General features: G+C 43.4%; 1 protein-coding gene across 2 annotated transcripts in view; it reads right to left on the reverse strand.

Moving 5' to 3' along the window:
• Positions 1–18,529, reverse strand: part of TBC1D32 (TBC1 domain family member 32) — a 940,667-nt gene that overhangs the window by 443,723 nt on the left and 478,415 nt on the right. For both annotated transcript variants that reach the window (XM_078648467.1, XM_078648468.1), the window contains one exon: positions 7,128–7,215. In XM_078648467.1, the coding sequence (XP_078504593.1) occupies positions 7,128–7,215 (88 nt within the window). The remainder of the gene's footprint in view (positions 1–7,127; positions 7,216–18,529) is intronic.

The raw sequence follows: 18,529 nt of genomic DNA on the forward strand, positions 1-18,529 counted from the left end.
ACACCAACCAGCCAGAAATAGTGATCTTACAGTAGGACTCCAACTGGTAACCGACCTATCTTGGACCCACAACAGAAATCTTGCAATCATCACAGCAAACTGAACATGAACTCACAAGTCAACACTGTCACTGCATTCTGCTTCCACACCCTGAAGATGTTGAGGAAAATTTTCAAATGGCTCCGAAGCAAAACAATCACTCACGCCCTAGTCACCAGCAAGTTGGAATACAGGAAAACCCATTATGCCGGTAACACCAAAAACACTCCAGAAGACTACAAACCATCCAGAAATCGGCAGCCATACTCACCCTCAACATCCCGAACAGAACACACATCCCATCACATTTCCGGGAGCTCCACTGGTTCCCAATACACAAATGCACTGATTCCAAAGTTCTCAGACACACACATTCAAGCCACTACACACCCCACCTACCTCAACAATCACATCTCCTTTCACCAACCACCTAGGCATCTCTGCTCCATGGGACTCCCACTTGCACATATCCCATGCATACACAGAAACATATCAGGAGGACGGTCATTCTCTTACATCTTACTTAAAGCTTGGAACAACCTCTCACTCCACATCAGAGTTTCCACCTCTTTGTTTGAATTCCACAAGAAGCAGAAAACCGGACTTTTCAATTAACCAACCTGGCCTAGGTAAGGCTAGGAACATACATCTGCTCTGTACCATGATATCCTCACGAGTGTTAGTGAGCTTTATTAATAGACATAACTTATTTATCCGGGTAAATTTCAACAGGTCAAATCTGCCAACATTTAAAAGGCGATAAGGCCCAATTTATAACTGACAGGCAGATTTTGGTGCGGAAAGCACCACAATCGGTACTTTATACCCCCGTTTATAGGGTTCAATTTCATATTTAACACCCTCTTTAAATTATGAAACTGCCCCCCTTCCCACCCACGGTGGGTATCAGCTTTCACAGGTGTGATAAACAGCATACAGCCCTAAAGAGTACCTGTAATTCTGTAATTGTGGCCTTAACTCACAAGGGTGGGTGTTTTAAACCTAAACTCAATAGCAACGGTGTTATTTACTGGATCCCTCTGCTAGAATAAAGAAATGTGAAAGCTAGCCTGAGTAAACTGTTGAATTTCGTTCTGAGGATCAGCAGAGCTGAACAGCTTACTGAGATAGACAAAGGCAGTGACCAAGTTTATAAGTCGACATATCTTTCTCTGAGCAACTGGCAAGTGTTTCAGCAGCCATTTATACAAGTTTCTCCTAACAATCTGAGGTTACTACACTGTGCTGTACAACGTGGCCACTGATATGACTGGTTTTGAGCACCTATATGCAAAAAGCTATGCTTAGCCCGCAGGTTATATAGGAGAGATGTTTTAGTTGAAAGGGCTATCTTGTAAATGATGTCACAAATTCACAATCTGTTTCAAAATCAAAGCAGGCCTCATCAAACATGGCAACATTATTAATGTGATGGTGGGATGAGAGACAGGGTAAAGAGAACTGTTTCTTACTCTTAACTGGATGTTCATTTAAAGAAGTAATTTTCTTTTTAACGGGTGACCCTATATCTTTCAACATTTTTACAGGTTTGACGTGATGAACCGTTTCTGTATTGGAATGCTAAATACAGTTTCAGCATAAGTAGTAATACGGTATAACAATTACAACTCTTTTTGTAAATAGTGAAGATCTAGATTGTCAGATACATTATTTGCAAGTGACTTCCACTTTTATTGGGCCATGCAGTATTTACGGAAGTGAAGCAACCTTTCAAAATGGCAATTTCACTAGCGCTTGTAAAAAAACACACAATCAACGGAATGCACCATCTGCATACATGATACATGATTGCCAAAGCATCCTCTTTGCACACATAAAGTGGCATGATGCAATCTGTGAATGCAGGCAAAACATGTGATGCACGGAGTAGCCGAAATACACGTGTCCTTGTCTTTGTGTTGTGGGCTTGTTGTTTGCGTTGGGATTGTTTCTAGGTGATAATGGGGTGTGATGTATGGGGATTGCATATTAGGTCAGCGGGTGGTAGTTGAAGGGAGTTTATGAAGGTGGAAGGCATGAGCTGCCCTGTTGCTGTATTTCTCTTCGGGTTTTACTTCTTAAAATAAATATGCTCAACTCAACGTGACCAGTGTATCTTTGCAACAAGTGTCAACCATTTGAACTAATAGCCCTGTTTTACGTTCAAGTTGGTGGTAATAGTGTTCGGTGTCTTTCATGAAATATATATAGACATATATTTTGCGTACTGGTTTGCGTGCAGCAGAGGCGGTGTATTAATTTACTCCAGCACGTGACACAGAATTCAAATGACAATGTGCTCGTGACTTCAGGATTCCGCAGACTCTGATGTGCGGAGTGATTTTCTCACTTGGTACTTCTGTTGTCATTGTGTGAGGTTACGCAGCATAACCTTGCGTGGTGCCATTTGGTAGGAGTCGATTCGTCCTGATATATTCTCTACTACCTCAACATTGTCATCGGTGTTTTCTTTTAACTCAACTAATTTTTTTATACAGTGATCACAAGTTCCTGGCCATTAGTTGTTTCTGTTAGGATTATTGATTTCCCTTTACGTAAATCTTGTCTAGGCGAGGTTATTTGTGCTTGGGTTAAAATTGTTGTAGAATTACCACGTTATTATCGTTTTGGCAGAACAGTCGGACTGGACTATATCTTTACCTGATGTAGCATTATGGTGCAGATAAACCAAGTTGGATTGTGGTAGACATTTTGTGGAGAAGAAAGAATAGTGGACTAGTCCTACTGGGTGAAGATTGGACACTGGGAACAATAGCAAAATAAAAAAAAAATGAGTACACCTAATTTTACCATCAATCCTCCTCAAGCATTTTGGTCGTCTGGTACAAAGCATACTTTAGGGAGCGGGAAGAGTTTTTTTAAAATCATAAAGCTGCAGTGGATGAGCCAAGTTCTATGTCTGCTGAACAAAAGAAAATAATGTTATTGCATTCTCTTGGACCTCAAGGCTTGAAAGTGTATTCTCGAATGTCACTGTTGTGAGGGATGTACATGTTTTCAACGCAGCTATTCATGATTTAGATACATATTTTAAATCCAAGGTTTGCAATGGCATAACCAGGTTTACATGTTTCCATAGTAAACAAAGGAAGGAAAAATCTGTTGATGAATATATTGCAGACTTTAAAAAAACTTGCGATTGAGTGTAAATTTGGTCTTTTGCAGGATGATATCATACAGGATCAATTAGTGATGTATGCTTGTAATCCTGCTATTCAGGAGCATTTGTGGGTAACTGGAGATCATCCGTTGGATGATGCACTAGCTATATTAAGTAAAGCTGTAATTTCGAGCAGATGGGCTGTGGCTCTCAAAAAGGAAAGTGAAAGAAAGTGATATTGTTTGTAAACTTCAGTCTAGGAGGAGTAATAGAATCTCGACAGGGAAAGAAAGGAGGAAGTTCAACGATCAGGCATGCTGTTATCATTGTGACAGTAAAGAAAATTTGGCTTCAGCAAGATTTGGCCTACTGCAGCAATTCTGTCATTGTTGGACACTTTGTGAAAGTGTGCAGGAAGAGAAAGAACAATACAAGTGGATTTGTGAAGATGTGAATAGTGAAATGGAGAAAACTATTGAATATGAGTGACAGTAATGTTACAAGTTTGTGTAACACTTTTCTTCTGAACATTGACAGTAAGATGATTAAAATTAAATCTGAATGCTAGATGACTATAGGCGGGCTGTCTTTAAAAATCTTTGCATACTAGGGTTCACATTTTACTATTATTAATGAAGAGTTATGGGGGAATACGTTTGTGGATAAATCCAGAAAGGTACAGTGGTAAACGCATAGAAATACTTGGGTTCCACTAGTTTACTTTCAGATTCAAAAACAGGTGTATATGTGGTAATTTGTATGCAGGGAAATAAAGGACCACCTGTTTTAGAGTGGTTTGACCAGATGGTGACGTGTTGGGAATGCTAAATGGTTTTCAACTCTTGAAATATTGTCATCATATTATCACATTTCCTTGTTCCCTGAATCCAGGAAATATAATACGTTTGTCACACCAGAGGGATATTTCCAGTTTATTTGCATGCCATTCAGGTTGACGTAGGCTGCTCCAGTGTTTCAACATTTGATGTTCAATTTGTTCAGTAAAGAATCTGGTATAATGTTTTTCCAAAACTTTGTGTTGTGATCACAAACCCCTTGTTAAACGTTTAACAACAGATAGTATGGTGAATTCTTCAGCCAAGGACTGCCTTGAGGCCCATGCACATTCAGGATTACAATTACAAAGTGAGTTATGTGCCAGGGAAGGATAATGTTGTAGCAGATTGTTCATCAAGAATGCCAACACATTTGGAGAGTGTGAGGATGAGCTATGGAATGAATTCCAAGTAGCATTTGTGCATATTTGAGGTACTGCTGCTGTGAGAGTGGATGAATGGAACATGGAGTGCAAGAAGGACAAGACTTTACAGTTGGGGTTGAATTATTTAAATGGGGATTGGCCAAACAAAAGTGTTATGGATGAGACTGTGAAACCTTTCTGGGAGGTCTGATCAGAATTAACTGTGGACAATGGTACACTGTTGAGAGATGAGAGATTAGTTCCCTTACAGACTTTACGACAGGTTACCATTAGCTTGGGACATGAGGGACATTTTGGAATAGCAAGGATCAAATCTGCTGTTAAGGACATATTCTGGGGGCCTGGAATGGCATATCTTTGAAAAGGTTTGTTAGATAGTGTCTTAAATGCTCTAATTTGTATTTGTATTTATTGAGTTGTATATAGCGCTGGCTAGACCCGGGGGTATCAGAGCACTTTACATCAGGAACAGCAGCAAGTTACAATAATAATATTTTAGACATTTTTCACGGAAATTTCAAAGTGAATGACAAATCATAGAAGGCAGAGAGGGAGAAGAGGGGATAAGAATAGGAGTAAAAGGAAAGGTGGGGGAGGGGGTGGGAACCTGAGGGGAGAAGGGGTAAAGGCAGAACGGGCAAAAAGAGAAAAACGTTCAACTTAAGGGAAAAGAAAACAGCGATAAACATAAGGTCAAGGTAGAGTAATTTAAAGACAGAGTTGCGCGGAATTAACAAGGATAGTGGAAAAATTCAACGGGGGGAAGGAAGGTAGAGGGGGACAAAAGTGGTGTTATGAGAGAGGGTGCGGGGATAGGAGGGAGCCGGGGGGTGGGGGGATGGAGTAAGGCAGACCAGAAGGAGGGAGAAATAAGTTTGAGGATCATCGATGTGAGAACGGAGGAAAGGGGGAAAGGACAAAGGTTCAACAAGATGGTGGGTCCAGTTCTGGGAAATCAGCGGTGGTCAGCAACAAAATGGCTGGCAGGACAAAAGTCAAAAAGACAAAAAGTCCAAGATGCGAGCCAGGGAGAATGAATTAAGTGCAAAAGAGAAAAAAAGTCAAAGGAGGGTACGCAGTTCCAGAGTCAAAGGCGGGAGGCAGGGAGAAGAGGCGTGCAGAGGTTCCGGACCACAGGGGCATCGGTGTTGACAATCCGTCAGGCTTCGCTCCCGCACCCCCATCCCTGAAAAAGGACTGGCAGGTCACAGAAGACGGAATCAAGGCAGAGTACAAAGTAGATGGCCAGCATGGGGGAGGCAGCTTGGCAGGAGCGAGCGAGGACTGGGAGAGCGAGTGGTCCCCAGGTCAGCAGACTGCAGGCGGGAACGCTGGAATATTCCCCAAGTATATGGGGAAGTATGCAGCCCACTGGCCTCCAACAATTCCATGTAGAAATAGTTGTCATCATAATGAGAGGGCAAGTCATCCCAATCAACTCCATTGCCATCTCTGAAGGCTGGCTCACTCTGATCAGAGTTGGAGCCAAAATGTTGGTAGAGCACCTGATAGAGGCTCAGTGACAGTGATAATATTCTATCTGAATCTGCTTGTATTCGGACCGGGTGCATCAAACTGGATTTGGGAAGCAACTCGGTTGAAGCCGAGACAAGTTCGGCTTTGGATAGGACACAGGTATCGATTTGTTGAGGCATAGCCAATGACCCAGGTAACTCAGGATGCACAGGGTTCAGTTGTGGAATCGTCTCCACAGTGGCCGGGGAGTGAGACAGAGTGGCAGGAGAACCCCCTTACAACTTCTCTCAAGATCGAAAGTGGTAGGATGGAGACCAATCCCTATTGGCTTTCTTGTGTTTCCTCTTCAACTTCAATTTTAAATCATCCGAAAACAAGGGCCAGTCATAGAACACCCTCGAGAATGAGTCTGCGCCCTCAACTTCGAGCGGAACTTGTGAGGATTCTCCAAGTGTTTAGAGACATACTGCTTTGCATCACGTTCCCATATCAATTTCAGATTCATGAGAGTGCATTCCTCACACCGCTTGGAGTCGTGTGCCGAGCACAAATGCCAAAGGCATAATTTGTGCATGTCTGGCATAATTTGTTTGCATCAGACCAGGCATGGTTTAAATCCTGTAGTTTTTGGAAAATACATAATTCCTTTGCACACTGGTTGAAAATGTTTGCTAAAAAAGTCTAGTCAAACCAATTTGGAAAAAGAGGAACAGAGCTCCGGATCTACGTTCAAAGGAGATGAAAGAAAGGAAATGATACCAGTGCACAGAGGTGGCGCTTATATGTGGCTCCATTTGCCCCTTCCAGTCAGAATGAAGTCAAAGCAGAGCTGCAGCGAACCACGTACGAGCAGGGAGGCACTGTTGTGCAAAATGTTCCGGTTTCAGTCTGGGGATAGTCTAAAGGAGAGGAATCTGTGGTTAGAAGTATCCATCAGAAAAGTGTCTTTTTTCAGTAACCTATCCATCAAGTGGAACTTCTTTCCTATTTCCCTAGGTACTTCATATACCCTATTTCAATAAAAATAAGACATTCTAGAACTTTCTGACACTGATTATGCTGTCCACTCTTCCAAAATCATGCATAAAAGGAGTTGCCTTTAGGAGTGACTTAAGGCAATGATATTTTGCAATGCGTGACACAGTCACCTCAACTAAGAGTGTGAACAATGAGGCAATGGATGTAAGTGCATTTTTATTATTCACTTTTATAACCTCTGCCATGAAGATTTAATGATTTCACATAATATTCAATATCTTCTTGTAATACCTGAGCTCTGCAGAGCTACAGCACCGGGAGATGTGGCGGCCACTTGTGTAACCATTACTCCATAACCAAACTTTTCGCATTTGCTGACCTGCAGGGAAGACAGAGATATAGACATTATAAGTTTACCAACTCATGAATAAGGTTTTGATTTACCTCCATTTATACTATTACAGCTCTGGGTTCCTTGGATCAGTATGGTAACAGGCTCAACAGTTAGCACAACAGGGCGCTTAGAACAGAAGTGAACATACACCCCCAACAAAAATCCGAAATGAAGGTTATAGTGCCCAATCAGAACTCAATGCCAATGTTCGATAGACTTCCATACAAACACAGTATATGACAAGCCCCATAGTTTGGTGTTAACGTGTTTCCATCAGCATTTTCGACTGTATGAAACAACTCTCATGCACTTCTAATTCAACACATTAGACTAAACTCCTTACACAGTTATTTCACTGTAGATATACCACTTAGATGTATTTCAGGATATCCACAACAGCATTCAATTGTGCTCCAACACTTACCATCGGATAACAGCAAATGTCTAAAGAAAACCTGTACCACTCCATTCAGATAAGAATGTAGATTGGTACTAAGACGCCGCTGAACCACGCCAATCTTCACATACATACAACCCCACCAGGCAATGCGCATACCAAATAATCAAGTTAGAGAGACATCTGGCTACACTCAACACACTTATAGTACATCTAAGAGGCATCAACAAAAGATCATCAATCCTCAATCTGCCTGCTGCTTCCTATTCACAAACAAAATCAGACTCCGGTCCACAACAAAATCCTCGAATCCAGGATTAGAAGGTTCCAAAACCGCTTGTCACTCTGAAGCCTTACCAAGGAAAGAATGACTGGCACCACATAACATTTCCTAAAACCGGCATTCAGGGTCTTAGAGTTTACTTTTTATAAATTTTGGAATGTGCATCTCACAGATGTGCTTTTGTAATTTCTGGTCATGTAATCTTTTCACCCACATGTGGTAAAACCATCTGGACAAACAATTATGCACAGCAATCCTTCATTACACCATGAAGGAGAGTGCCACCTCTTATAAACAGCAAACTGACATCAGGGGAGCTTGGAAAAGAATCTGTAGGTGGACATTTACAACAAATCTTGGTCCAATTGTTTGAGACAGTCAAACAATTATGAAGGAAAGTCCTTCACAAGTCTAATCCTATCAACACTAATTCTGAATCTGCACACATTTGGGGCCATTACAAAGTTGATTTACTCTATTATTTGTACTTTATTTCCTTTTTTAAATGCTCTTTATTGATCTTTGTTTTTATAGCACAATGTTACACATGAATGACTATGGCAGTATATGAACTTGCTTTAAGCAACTGATATCTGTTGTGTTGTCTGTTCGTGAGAAGTTTGGTTATGAGAAAAGCATTTTATGCCACAAACTTAAACAAAAAAATGCAGTTCAATAACAATCTTGTTCTAACATACTCTTGTTACATTGTTTACACCTTGTCGTGTTGGGTAGCTAGGAGTCAATGGTAACTAAACAGCATTACGCAAATGCTAATCACTCCCCGATTTTATATAATATGCATTTCCACATTGGGTGTAGCTAAATGTGTGTGAACATCAATAAGTACCAACAGAAATAAATATTGGACAGTTTGGATTTTCTCCAAATCGCCCACAAGTCATAAGGACCACGCATTTTCCTGCACGATAAAAGGAATTCGGCCTTGTGCTTTGGGGGTGTATATGTAACTTGACCTCAGTAAGTGACATCATGATGTCACAGTCAGCAGCAGGCAGGCACTTCGCGTCTCGCCTCTCTTTTCTGCGACATAACAGCAGCCCCATCAGCATCTGTATTCCAAGATACTTAAAGGTCTCAGATTCTCATATTAATGGAGTAAATAATTGTGACAATGAATCTAGGGTAGATGGAATCCTAAGTGGGAAAAATATGGGCCATATGTATCAAGCAAATTCGCATTCGCAAAGGCCGAAATTCACAGACTTTCGGCCTTTGTGAATGCGAATTTGCTAAATGGACTGTATTAAGCAAAATGTGGTGCTAAATAAGGAATCGCAAAATTTGCCAATTTTGGCATTTTTCAAAGTGCCATGTGATGCACATACATGCCCTTAGGGCATGTATGTGCACCACATGTGCACCTATGCTTATTTCAGGGGTGCAACAGGGTGTCCTTTGGACACCCCTGCACCCTTGAAATTATTCTCAATTTGCGATTCGCAAATTGCGAATCGCAAATTGAGAATAATTTCACATTCATTCCTATGGGCCTCCTGGCCCATAGAAATGAATGGGAAATTATTCCTTAATTGCGATTAGCAATTTGCTAATCGCAATTAATGAATTTTAAGAAATCGCAAAAAAATAGCGAATTTCTACATACATACCATTTTGCAATTCTCAAATAGCGATTCCTTAAAAATCGCTATTTGAGAATCGCAAAAGTGTATCGTTATACATCTGGCCCTATATGATTTCCTCCAACTTACTCTAACTCTCGATTTCTGGTCAAACCTTGTTAAAGAACTTATCACTTTTGTTACAGTACGTTCAGGATATCACAGATACAATAGCATCATCGGTGTATAAAGATACCATTTGAAAACCGCTAATCAATTTAAAATCCCACTCCTGACTCTTCCCTCAGAGCAGGCATGTGAGTGGTTACATGCCAGAGAAAACAGGACGGGTGATAGTGGACATACCTGCCTTGTGCCTCTAGCCACTATCCATTGCTCCAATATTATTCGCTCAGTCCAGACTCTGATGAGTGGCTGGGTATAAAGCATCTGAATCAATCTCCGTAATCTTTTTAAAACAGTGAAAAGCTAACTCCAGGATTGCATATTGAGGGCCTTTTCTATATGAAGTGAGGAAACCACTGGATACAGAAAATCTGTACTGTACGTTCTGTCTAATAGTTTCTTCAGCTGCAAAAATGTTGCAACCTAATGTCGATCTAATGATAACTTTGAAGGAATCGCATGCAACCTTTCTATTGCTGGCTGACACATCATTAGTACTAAAATAAAATACTCATCTATATTAGCCCCTATAGCTGTAAATAAGGGTGGGTCGTGCAGGGATTCTACACAAAACGACAAGTGGGCACCGTTGGGGAAATCTTGCCCCATCTGCCTGTCACCAGTAGTCGATTATGGTCGAAATCTGCGCAACCTACATTCTCAGAATTATTTACCTTATATCCTATATTCCCTATACCCAAATACATATCAAGTCTTGTGTGAATGTCGTGGACTGCGGTGCAGAACTAGTGCTCTTGTGAAGCTAGGTGCACATCCCTCCAAATGTCAGACATTTGTCACTGCTACATCCATAAAGTGAATCTGGTGATGGACAATCACCTTTGGGTCTCCTGTATTGGGGAGAGATCTAGCTAGATGGGTGTCAAGAACACAATTATAATATCTACCCCCACCACCTGGGTGTATATTGTCTATTAACTAGTAAAGGTATGAGTGAGTCAAAATAGGTTAATTGGTGTACATTTGGAGCATAAACACTCGCTCTATATATGGTGACTTCCTTCCCAAGGTCCTCTGAACCACAAAAAAAACTATCTTCTGTGTAAGTTTTTTTCACATCAATTGCAAAGGGTATCCCTGGTGCTATCCATATCAGGGTGCCTCAAGAATACGCAGAAAAGGAAGTGGCAACAATCTGACCCCTCAAAAGCACTTTGCAAGAGTGAACTCGAGAAACTACAAAGGAAATGCTTTGTAGTTTCTCGAGTTCACTCTTGCAAAGTGCTTTTTTTAGCGAAGTAAAGTGTACCTTCCTGCATCTGAGGAAGGTGTAAACTTGGTATCTTTTTGCAGGAGTTCCCAAACTGCTCACATTTCGGGTAATAACATTATATTCTGTGGACATATAGTAGGTGCCAAAGGTACTCAGCATCCCCATTTCCTATGTAGGGGAAACTCTGTGTGTGTCATCAATCACATACCCACAGGGGTGTGGAATTATATAAAACATTTACTTATTTATTTATTTTAAGAGTTGTATATAGCGCTAACTAGACCCGAGAGATTGGGTATCAGAGCGCTTTACATGAGCACCAGTTTCGTTTCATGAGGACGCATTCATTTTTGTTAGGCACAGGGAAATTAAGTGATTTGCCTAGAATCACAGGATGTTGAGCTTATGCATTGGATAGGATGCTGCATAAAGCTACCTGTCCTGTAAAAAATCCACTTGCTCCTTTGGTGCAATGCAGTAAGGTGACAAACTACAGCAGCATTCTCATTATATTACAGCTCTGATAATAGCCTCTCTGGTTATGCCAGGACTCATATTATAGAAGAGTCTGAATTCTAGCAATGCCCTATTTGTATCACCTTTCTGTAAATCTATTTTTTTTTAAGCTGGAAGTAGGGGAAAGCATTAGTTCCAGGGATGTAATGCCCTTTTAAATCTGTGCACACTACAAACGTGCATGTTAAAGGGTTTTCACCAACTCTTCTCTAATTTATTTATTTATTTATTTTGAACATTTTATATAGCGCGAACAAGATCTTTGCAGATATCAGAGCGCTTTACAGACGAAGGTTATAGCATGTGAGTACATAACAATTGGGGTGGGGAAGGTACATGTGGGAGCATAGTCCGACTCAGCAGCATAGTCAGATCAGACAGATACATCAATAATGATACAGGTACAAATAGGTAATAGCGTAAACAATCAGGAAGGTCAATAATACGAGTCATACAAAAATGCAAAAGATCAGTAGAACTGAATGGTACATTGACTGTAAATATCATACCCAGTAATAATTCAGGTGTATTTAGCCATGAGGATAGCTTTTACTTCTTTCTTAAAAAGTATATTGGAGGAGATGAGCCTGGTTTCGGGGGGGAGTGAGTTCCAGATCCTGGGTGCCATTCCTGAGAAGGAGCGTTTATAGGTGAAATCTTTGGGGCTTTAGCAAGAGATTGTTTGTGCCTCTAGTGTTCCTGGAGCCTCCAGAAATCGTCAGCTTCTGAGCGAGGTATCCAGGTGAGCTCAGGTGGACAGCCTTGTGCGTCATGCAGGCGATTTTCAGATGTATTCTGGCTTCAAAAGGCAGCCAGTTCAGGGATTTCAGATCAGGGGAGATGTGTGAATGTTTTTTTGATCCAGTGATGAGTCTCGCTGCGGCGTTTAGAGAAGCTCTTATGGGTGCCGTAGTAGTTAGGGGGAGACCGCAGAGGGCGATGCTGCCGTAGTCTATTCGAGGGATGACTAGTGCTTGTACCGCAGTATGGAAATCTTTGGCTGGGAGGAAGGGTTTGAGTTTCCTTAAGGTATTGATCTGGTAGTTCGCACCCTTAGTTGCTTTGTTGATGTGTTCCTGCATGTTGAGGTTGGTGTCGAGTGTTATGCCTAAAGATTTTGCTGAGTCCACGATGGTAGGATGAACATTGAGTGCCGTTAGGTGTTTAAGCCAAATTTGAGCGGTAGTGATTTTCGCGGGAGGTGAGATCAGGAGGAACTCTGTTTTAAAGGCATTGAGTTTGAGATGATTAGCGGCCAGCCATGATTGGGTGCTTCTGATCGTTGAATTCAAGAGCATAATGTCTTTGGGTGATTGTAGTTTGAGATAAAGTTGGGTGTCATCGGCGTACATGTGGAAGTGAACATTGGATGCTTGTAGCAAGGTGGTGAGCGGCTCCATAACTAGGTTAAACAAAGTAGGGGATAGGGAGGATCCTTGTGGGACGCCTAGCGATACAGGTATTGGCGAAGACATCAGGTTGTTACTCTTGAATTTCTGCGATCTGTTGTGTAGAAAGGACGAGAACCACTTGAGCACAGTTCCAGATAGACCCATTCTTGTGTTTAATAGATCGAGTAGATTCTCATGTTTGACGGTGTCGAATGCAGAAGAGAGATCAAGAAGGATGAGGAGGCAGGTATCGTTTTGATCTAGGATTTGGAGGGCGTCGTCAATTATGTGAGTCATAGCAGTTTCTGTACTGTGGTCTGCTCTGAAGCCTGATTGATGAGGGTTGAGTAGATCAAACTGATTGATGTGTTTAGTCAATTGTATTTGTGCGCATTTTTCCCCCAGTTTGGCAAGAGTCGGAATATTGGTAATGGGACGGTAAATGTTTAGATCAGAGGGGTCGGCTGAAGGTTTCTTTAGTAGAGGTGTGACTTGTCCAACTTTGAGGGAGTCGGGGATGGTCCCTTGTTGGAGAGAACTGTTGATGATTTTAGTCCAGAGTGGGAGGAGCGACGGGATAAGGTCTTTGACAGCGTTGGCAGGAAGGGGGTCCGAGAGGTGATTGGCTGGTTTCACAGTGCTGAGCAGTCTACCAATTTCTTCTTCCGAATAGGTGACAAAGGATGACCATGTAGCATTGTTTTTTGGTTCAGTGGGAGCTGTGCAGTGGAGTTTGGGGTAAAGACTTACGTCAATGAGGAGATCGTTCTTTATGTTGTCGGTTTTTTGGGTAAAGAAAGAGGCGAAGACTTCACAGGTGGGTGCTTCGCCCAAAAGTGCTGAGTGGTTGAGGTTGTTCCTTGGACTGTGTTCTGATTAGCTCAAACAGCTTTCTCGGACGATTTTTGGCTTGGTCGAGCTGACGGCTGAAGAAGTCTGATTTTGAGCGTTTTATTTTCCTGAAGTAGGCATTTCTCTTTTTCTTCAGCGTTTTTAAATGCAGTGCGGAGGGAGCTGATCTACAGGTGCGCTCTGCCATTCGCATGGCCCGTCTATCGTCATTGAGACTCCCGTCGTACCAAGGATTGGACATTTTTGTGGAGGCTCTTTTTAGCTGCATGGGTGCAGCTTCATTAACAATAGAGGTCATAGCGTTGAGATAGTGATCCGTCAAGGATTGGACATCCGTAGCGCCGATAGGAGGAAGTAGAAGGTTGCAGCTGTTGGGGGGTAGGGAATTTGAATTGAGCTTTTTCAGGTCTCTTTTCCAGACTTTGGGCTTGAAGGATTGAGCCGGGTTAAATTTGACTTTTTCATTGATGAAGAATGTGACAATATGATGGTCTGACCAGTCACAGGGTTGGATAGATTCGAGTTGGATAGAGTACTCTTTGGAGATGATAAGGTCAAGGATAGAGCCTTTCTCGTGTGTCGGGCTGTTGCATATTTGGGTGAGGTCCAGGGCGTCGAGGAAATTTTTAAGACTATTTACCACCGCGTCATTATGATCGTTCCAGTGGAGGTTGAAGTCACCAAGGTATATTTGTGTGAGTTGTCGCCCGGAATTGGTTGTGATCAAATCCATAATTTGTTGCGAGACGGTAAGGTTGTCCCCTGGTGGGTGATAAATTCCATGAAGAGAGCATATCGGTTTGCCCCCACTGATAATATCGAGGCAGATGTATTCACAGGAGGTTGGGGAGGGTAGGGAGGGAGAGGTTACTTTCAGGACAGAGAGGTTACTCCTGTGTATACATGCGATTCCACCACCTTTTTGACCAACCCTGTCTAGTCTAGTGATGTGGTAGTTGGGGGGAACCAGTATGTCCATTATAGGTGTAGAGGATTCAGTTAGCCAGGTTTCAGTCATGATGATTAGGTCAAGGTCCAGTGTTAAGATGAGATCAGTGATTGCGGAGGAGTGCCTAGAGGCCGATCTGCAGTTGACGAGGGTGCATTTGAGGCGGGGTGTGTCGAGGGTGGAAGGGGGTTCTAGGGAGAGAGGGACTTTTCTCAGATTACTAAGGATAGAAATTCTATTGTTTAGAGTGGGGGGTCTAAGGGGGTTTGGATGAATTGTTGGAATGGCGCGGAAGGTGGTGGGTACGTTGCTATGGGGAGCTGGGTCGTAGGAGCGGAGGAGGGTGACTGTGTCGAGGTCCGATAGTGTGTGTTGCAGGAGCGATGGGGACGGTTTTCACGATTACGAACAGGGATTGAGGTCCAGCGCGGGGGACGTTGAGTGGGAGCGGCAGCCGACCAGGTGGAGGTCCTGTTGGGATGGGTGGTGCTGGTGGAGTGTGTGCCGAGTAATTGTTTAATGATGTGAATGTCTTCTTTGAGCTTGAGGAGGGTGGTGGGTGAGGAGTGACTGGCATGCGTGCAGAGTAGTTGTTTGATGATGTGAATGTCTTCTTTGAGCTGGAGGAGGGAGGCCATAACGTAGTCTGGTGTGGGATGTGTGTTGGCGGTGGGGGTGGGAGGGTTGGGGGCGGATGACCTAGGGGGGAGGTTGGTGGTATGGAAGAGGGTATTGGTGGTAGGCGGAGGGTGCATGGTGGAGGATGGGCGTGTGTTAGTGGTGATGGGGGCGCATGTAGGGTGGTGGGGGGTGAGAATGGGGGGGGAAATGTTGTATATGGTTCTTTTTTGATGAGGCGGAGTTGAATTGAAAGAGGCGGCTTGTTCTGTGTGCTTAGTCGATGGGTGGAAGTGGGGGCTGAGAATGGGGGGGGATGAAGGGTGGGGTATGTCTGTGTGTGTGTCGATCTGGTGCTGTACTAGGTTAGGCGGATTGTGGGTGGGAGCTGTGGTGTCATGGGTGAAAAGGATGGGAGTGTGGGCTGGTGTACGGGTGGAGGGGGTACGGCTGGTGTATGTGGGGGACAGATCTATGCCTGTGACTGAGGGGTGCGGGGTAACAACAGTAGATGGGTGCATGACTAAGGTGCCGGTGGTAGAGGAGAGGCGTGCCACGTTTTGTGGCTGAGCTGGGTTAGAGGCGTTGTGGTTGGGGGCTGTGGTGTCAAGGGTGAAAGGAATGGGAGTGGTATGAATGAAGGTCAGGGTGTTGGTGGGGGGGAGGGGGTGCAACTGGTGAGTGTGGGGGAGTGTTCTAAGTCTGTGATTGATGAGTGTGAGGTGGCTGCCGTAGATGGGTGGGTGATGACGGTGCCGGGGGTGGAGGAGAGGTGCGTGTCGTTTTGGGGCTGGGTTAGGATGGAGTGGTTATTGTTGTGGGCTGTGGAGTCAAGGGTGATCGGACTGAGAGTGCTATGAGTGGGGGTCCGCGGATTGGAGAGGTGCTGTATGAAAGTGGGGAACAGATTGTCTAGTAGTTCCAGGTTCCTGTCTGTGGATTGGATTAGGACAATCCCGTTGTTATAGATAGTGATGGTGGTTCTGCCCGGGAAGAGTTTGGATGGAGTGATGGAGAGTGTTCGGCCATGAGCGGATTTCCTGGAGTTGGAGACGGTGAGTAAAGAGAGGAACGTTTTTCTCCATTGGGCTCTGCGTGTGGTGTGGAAGATCATATCAATGTTTACGGCACCATTGACCGGTGAGAAGTAGGTGTCTGCAAAGGGAGTTTCAGGGTGAGACCTCAGTAAGTTGTGTTTAAAGCGTTTAGCGGCTTTTTTGGTGAGTGTGGGTGGGTAGTTGATTCTATATGTGTGCTTGCCGATGAGCTCCATGTTGGGATGACGGAATAGGTAGGTGTGGGCGGGCGCCCGGTAATCGACGGTTGTAGTGTGGTGGGTGCGGGTTGCACAGATGCAGGGTGCACAATAATGATATACGGGAGCACAATACAGGCGCCTACACTAAAAACCAGTTGCATGGACCAACAATGACACTAGTGAGCAACCAAAGTATATGAGGTAGCAGTTGGTGCATACAGGAATAAAACTAGGAATGGGAGCAGGTTACATAAATGTAACAGGTCTATGTGAGCAATTAGTCGGTGCATTACAGGAGTAAAAAGTGAAGTCGGTGTCGGTTGCAAACGTGTACAGAGTACAATGTCTTTATAATACTGACGATATACTAACATGAATTACCGATGCAGACAGTAAAATACCTGAATCAAAAGTGACAATAGTGATTAGTCCAAAAAAGAGTGGTCAAAAATCGATGAGGTACATGGATCAGTAACAAAATAGAGCTGCAGCAGAAGTTATATGTTGTATAACATAGTGAGTAGTCAATAATAAATGAGGTACAAGAGTCCATAGCCAAAATACTGAGTAGTCAAATAGTGTCAAATAGTAGTCAAATAGTGAGTAGTCAATAACAAATGAGGTACATGAGTCAATAGCCAAAATACAGTTGCAACCAAAAATTATATGAGACCAAAAGTGCCCCTAGTGAGCAGCCAAAATATGTGAGGTAGCAATCGGTGCATACAGATGACGAAGAAGTGGAATGTGCAGGATACAATTAGGAATATAGACATATGAGACCAACAGTGACCCTAGTGAGCAGCCAAAATATATGAGGTAGCAATCGGTGCATACAGGTGAAGAAAAAGTGGAATGTGCAGGATACAATTAGGAATATAGACATATAATACCACTGTAAAAGGCAGACACCCTATCTTCGTCTGGCGTGTAAACATATGATGTAAATATATGAGAGTGATATGTGCAAGATCCAACTAGGAATATAATGCCCCTGTATATAAAATACCACTGTAAACATATAATATAATAACATATAGTATAGTAACATATAATACCACTGTAGAAAGGCAGACACTCAGTCCTGAGGAATGACTAGCGTAAATAAAATACCACTGTAAACATATAATATAATAACATATAGTATAGTAACATGTAATACCACTGTAGAAAGGCAGACACTCAGTCCTGAGGAATGACTAGCGTAAATAAAATACCACTGTAAGCATATAATATCATAACATATAGTATAGTAACATGTAATACCACTGTAGAAAGGCAGACACTCAGTCCTGAGGAATGATTAGTCCATGATGGTCGCCCAGGATAGACAGTCTAAGATGGCCGAACCGATATGGGAGATAGGGGAATTAGTCCTCTGTCTGCTGCTATTACTTTGAGCACAGGGAAGGGCAGTTTCACTTTCCATTAGAGCAAGCCCTGTTCATAGCATGATGGGAAGGAGGCTTATCTCTACTTCTGGTATTCTTGTGTGGAGGAGTTGAGCTGGGAGCCTCGTGGACATCGGAGGCATGAGGGGGATTTATTGCTACAGTTTTATGGCCCCAGCCATTTTGAACAAAGGAGATAGCTTAGAAAATGTGAGCAGGCGGGTGGGGTGAAATAAATACCTTATGTGCAAGCTGCACCGTAAGCCTGTTGAGTTTGCCAGCAAAGTTTTGCAGTTGTAGTCCTTAATCAAAGCGTGTACAGGTCTGGATGGGGGCCTCTCTCAGCCCTCAGATGTCGCTGTCACCTCCAGCCTCCACTGATCCGGCGTCCCTCCTGGTCCCTCCCGGTCCCGTCAGCCTCAGTTCTCACTCCTCTGAGCAGCGGTGCCACACAACTACTGCAAAGCTAGCGGGAGGGGTCCGTTGTCATGGCCGCGGCAAGATGTGGGCCGGTCACAGCAACCGTAACAGCAGCCCTCGTCTCTGCCGCTGTCTCTGTCTCTGGGGGGGGGAGCTTTCTCTGCCCTCCGATGCCGCTGTGACTCACTGCTGTGGAGCCGGCGGATCGGCACCTCTGTTAT

This window comes from Lissotriton helveticus, chromosome 6 (genome assembly GCF_964261635.1).
Source record: "Lissotriton helveticus chromosome 6, aLisHel1.1, whole genome shotgun sequence".
Lineage (NCBI taxonomy): Eukaryota > Metazoa > Chordata > Amphibia > Caudata > Salamandridae > Lissotriton > Lissotriton helveticus.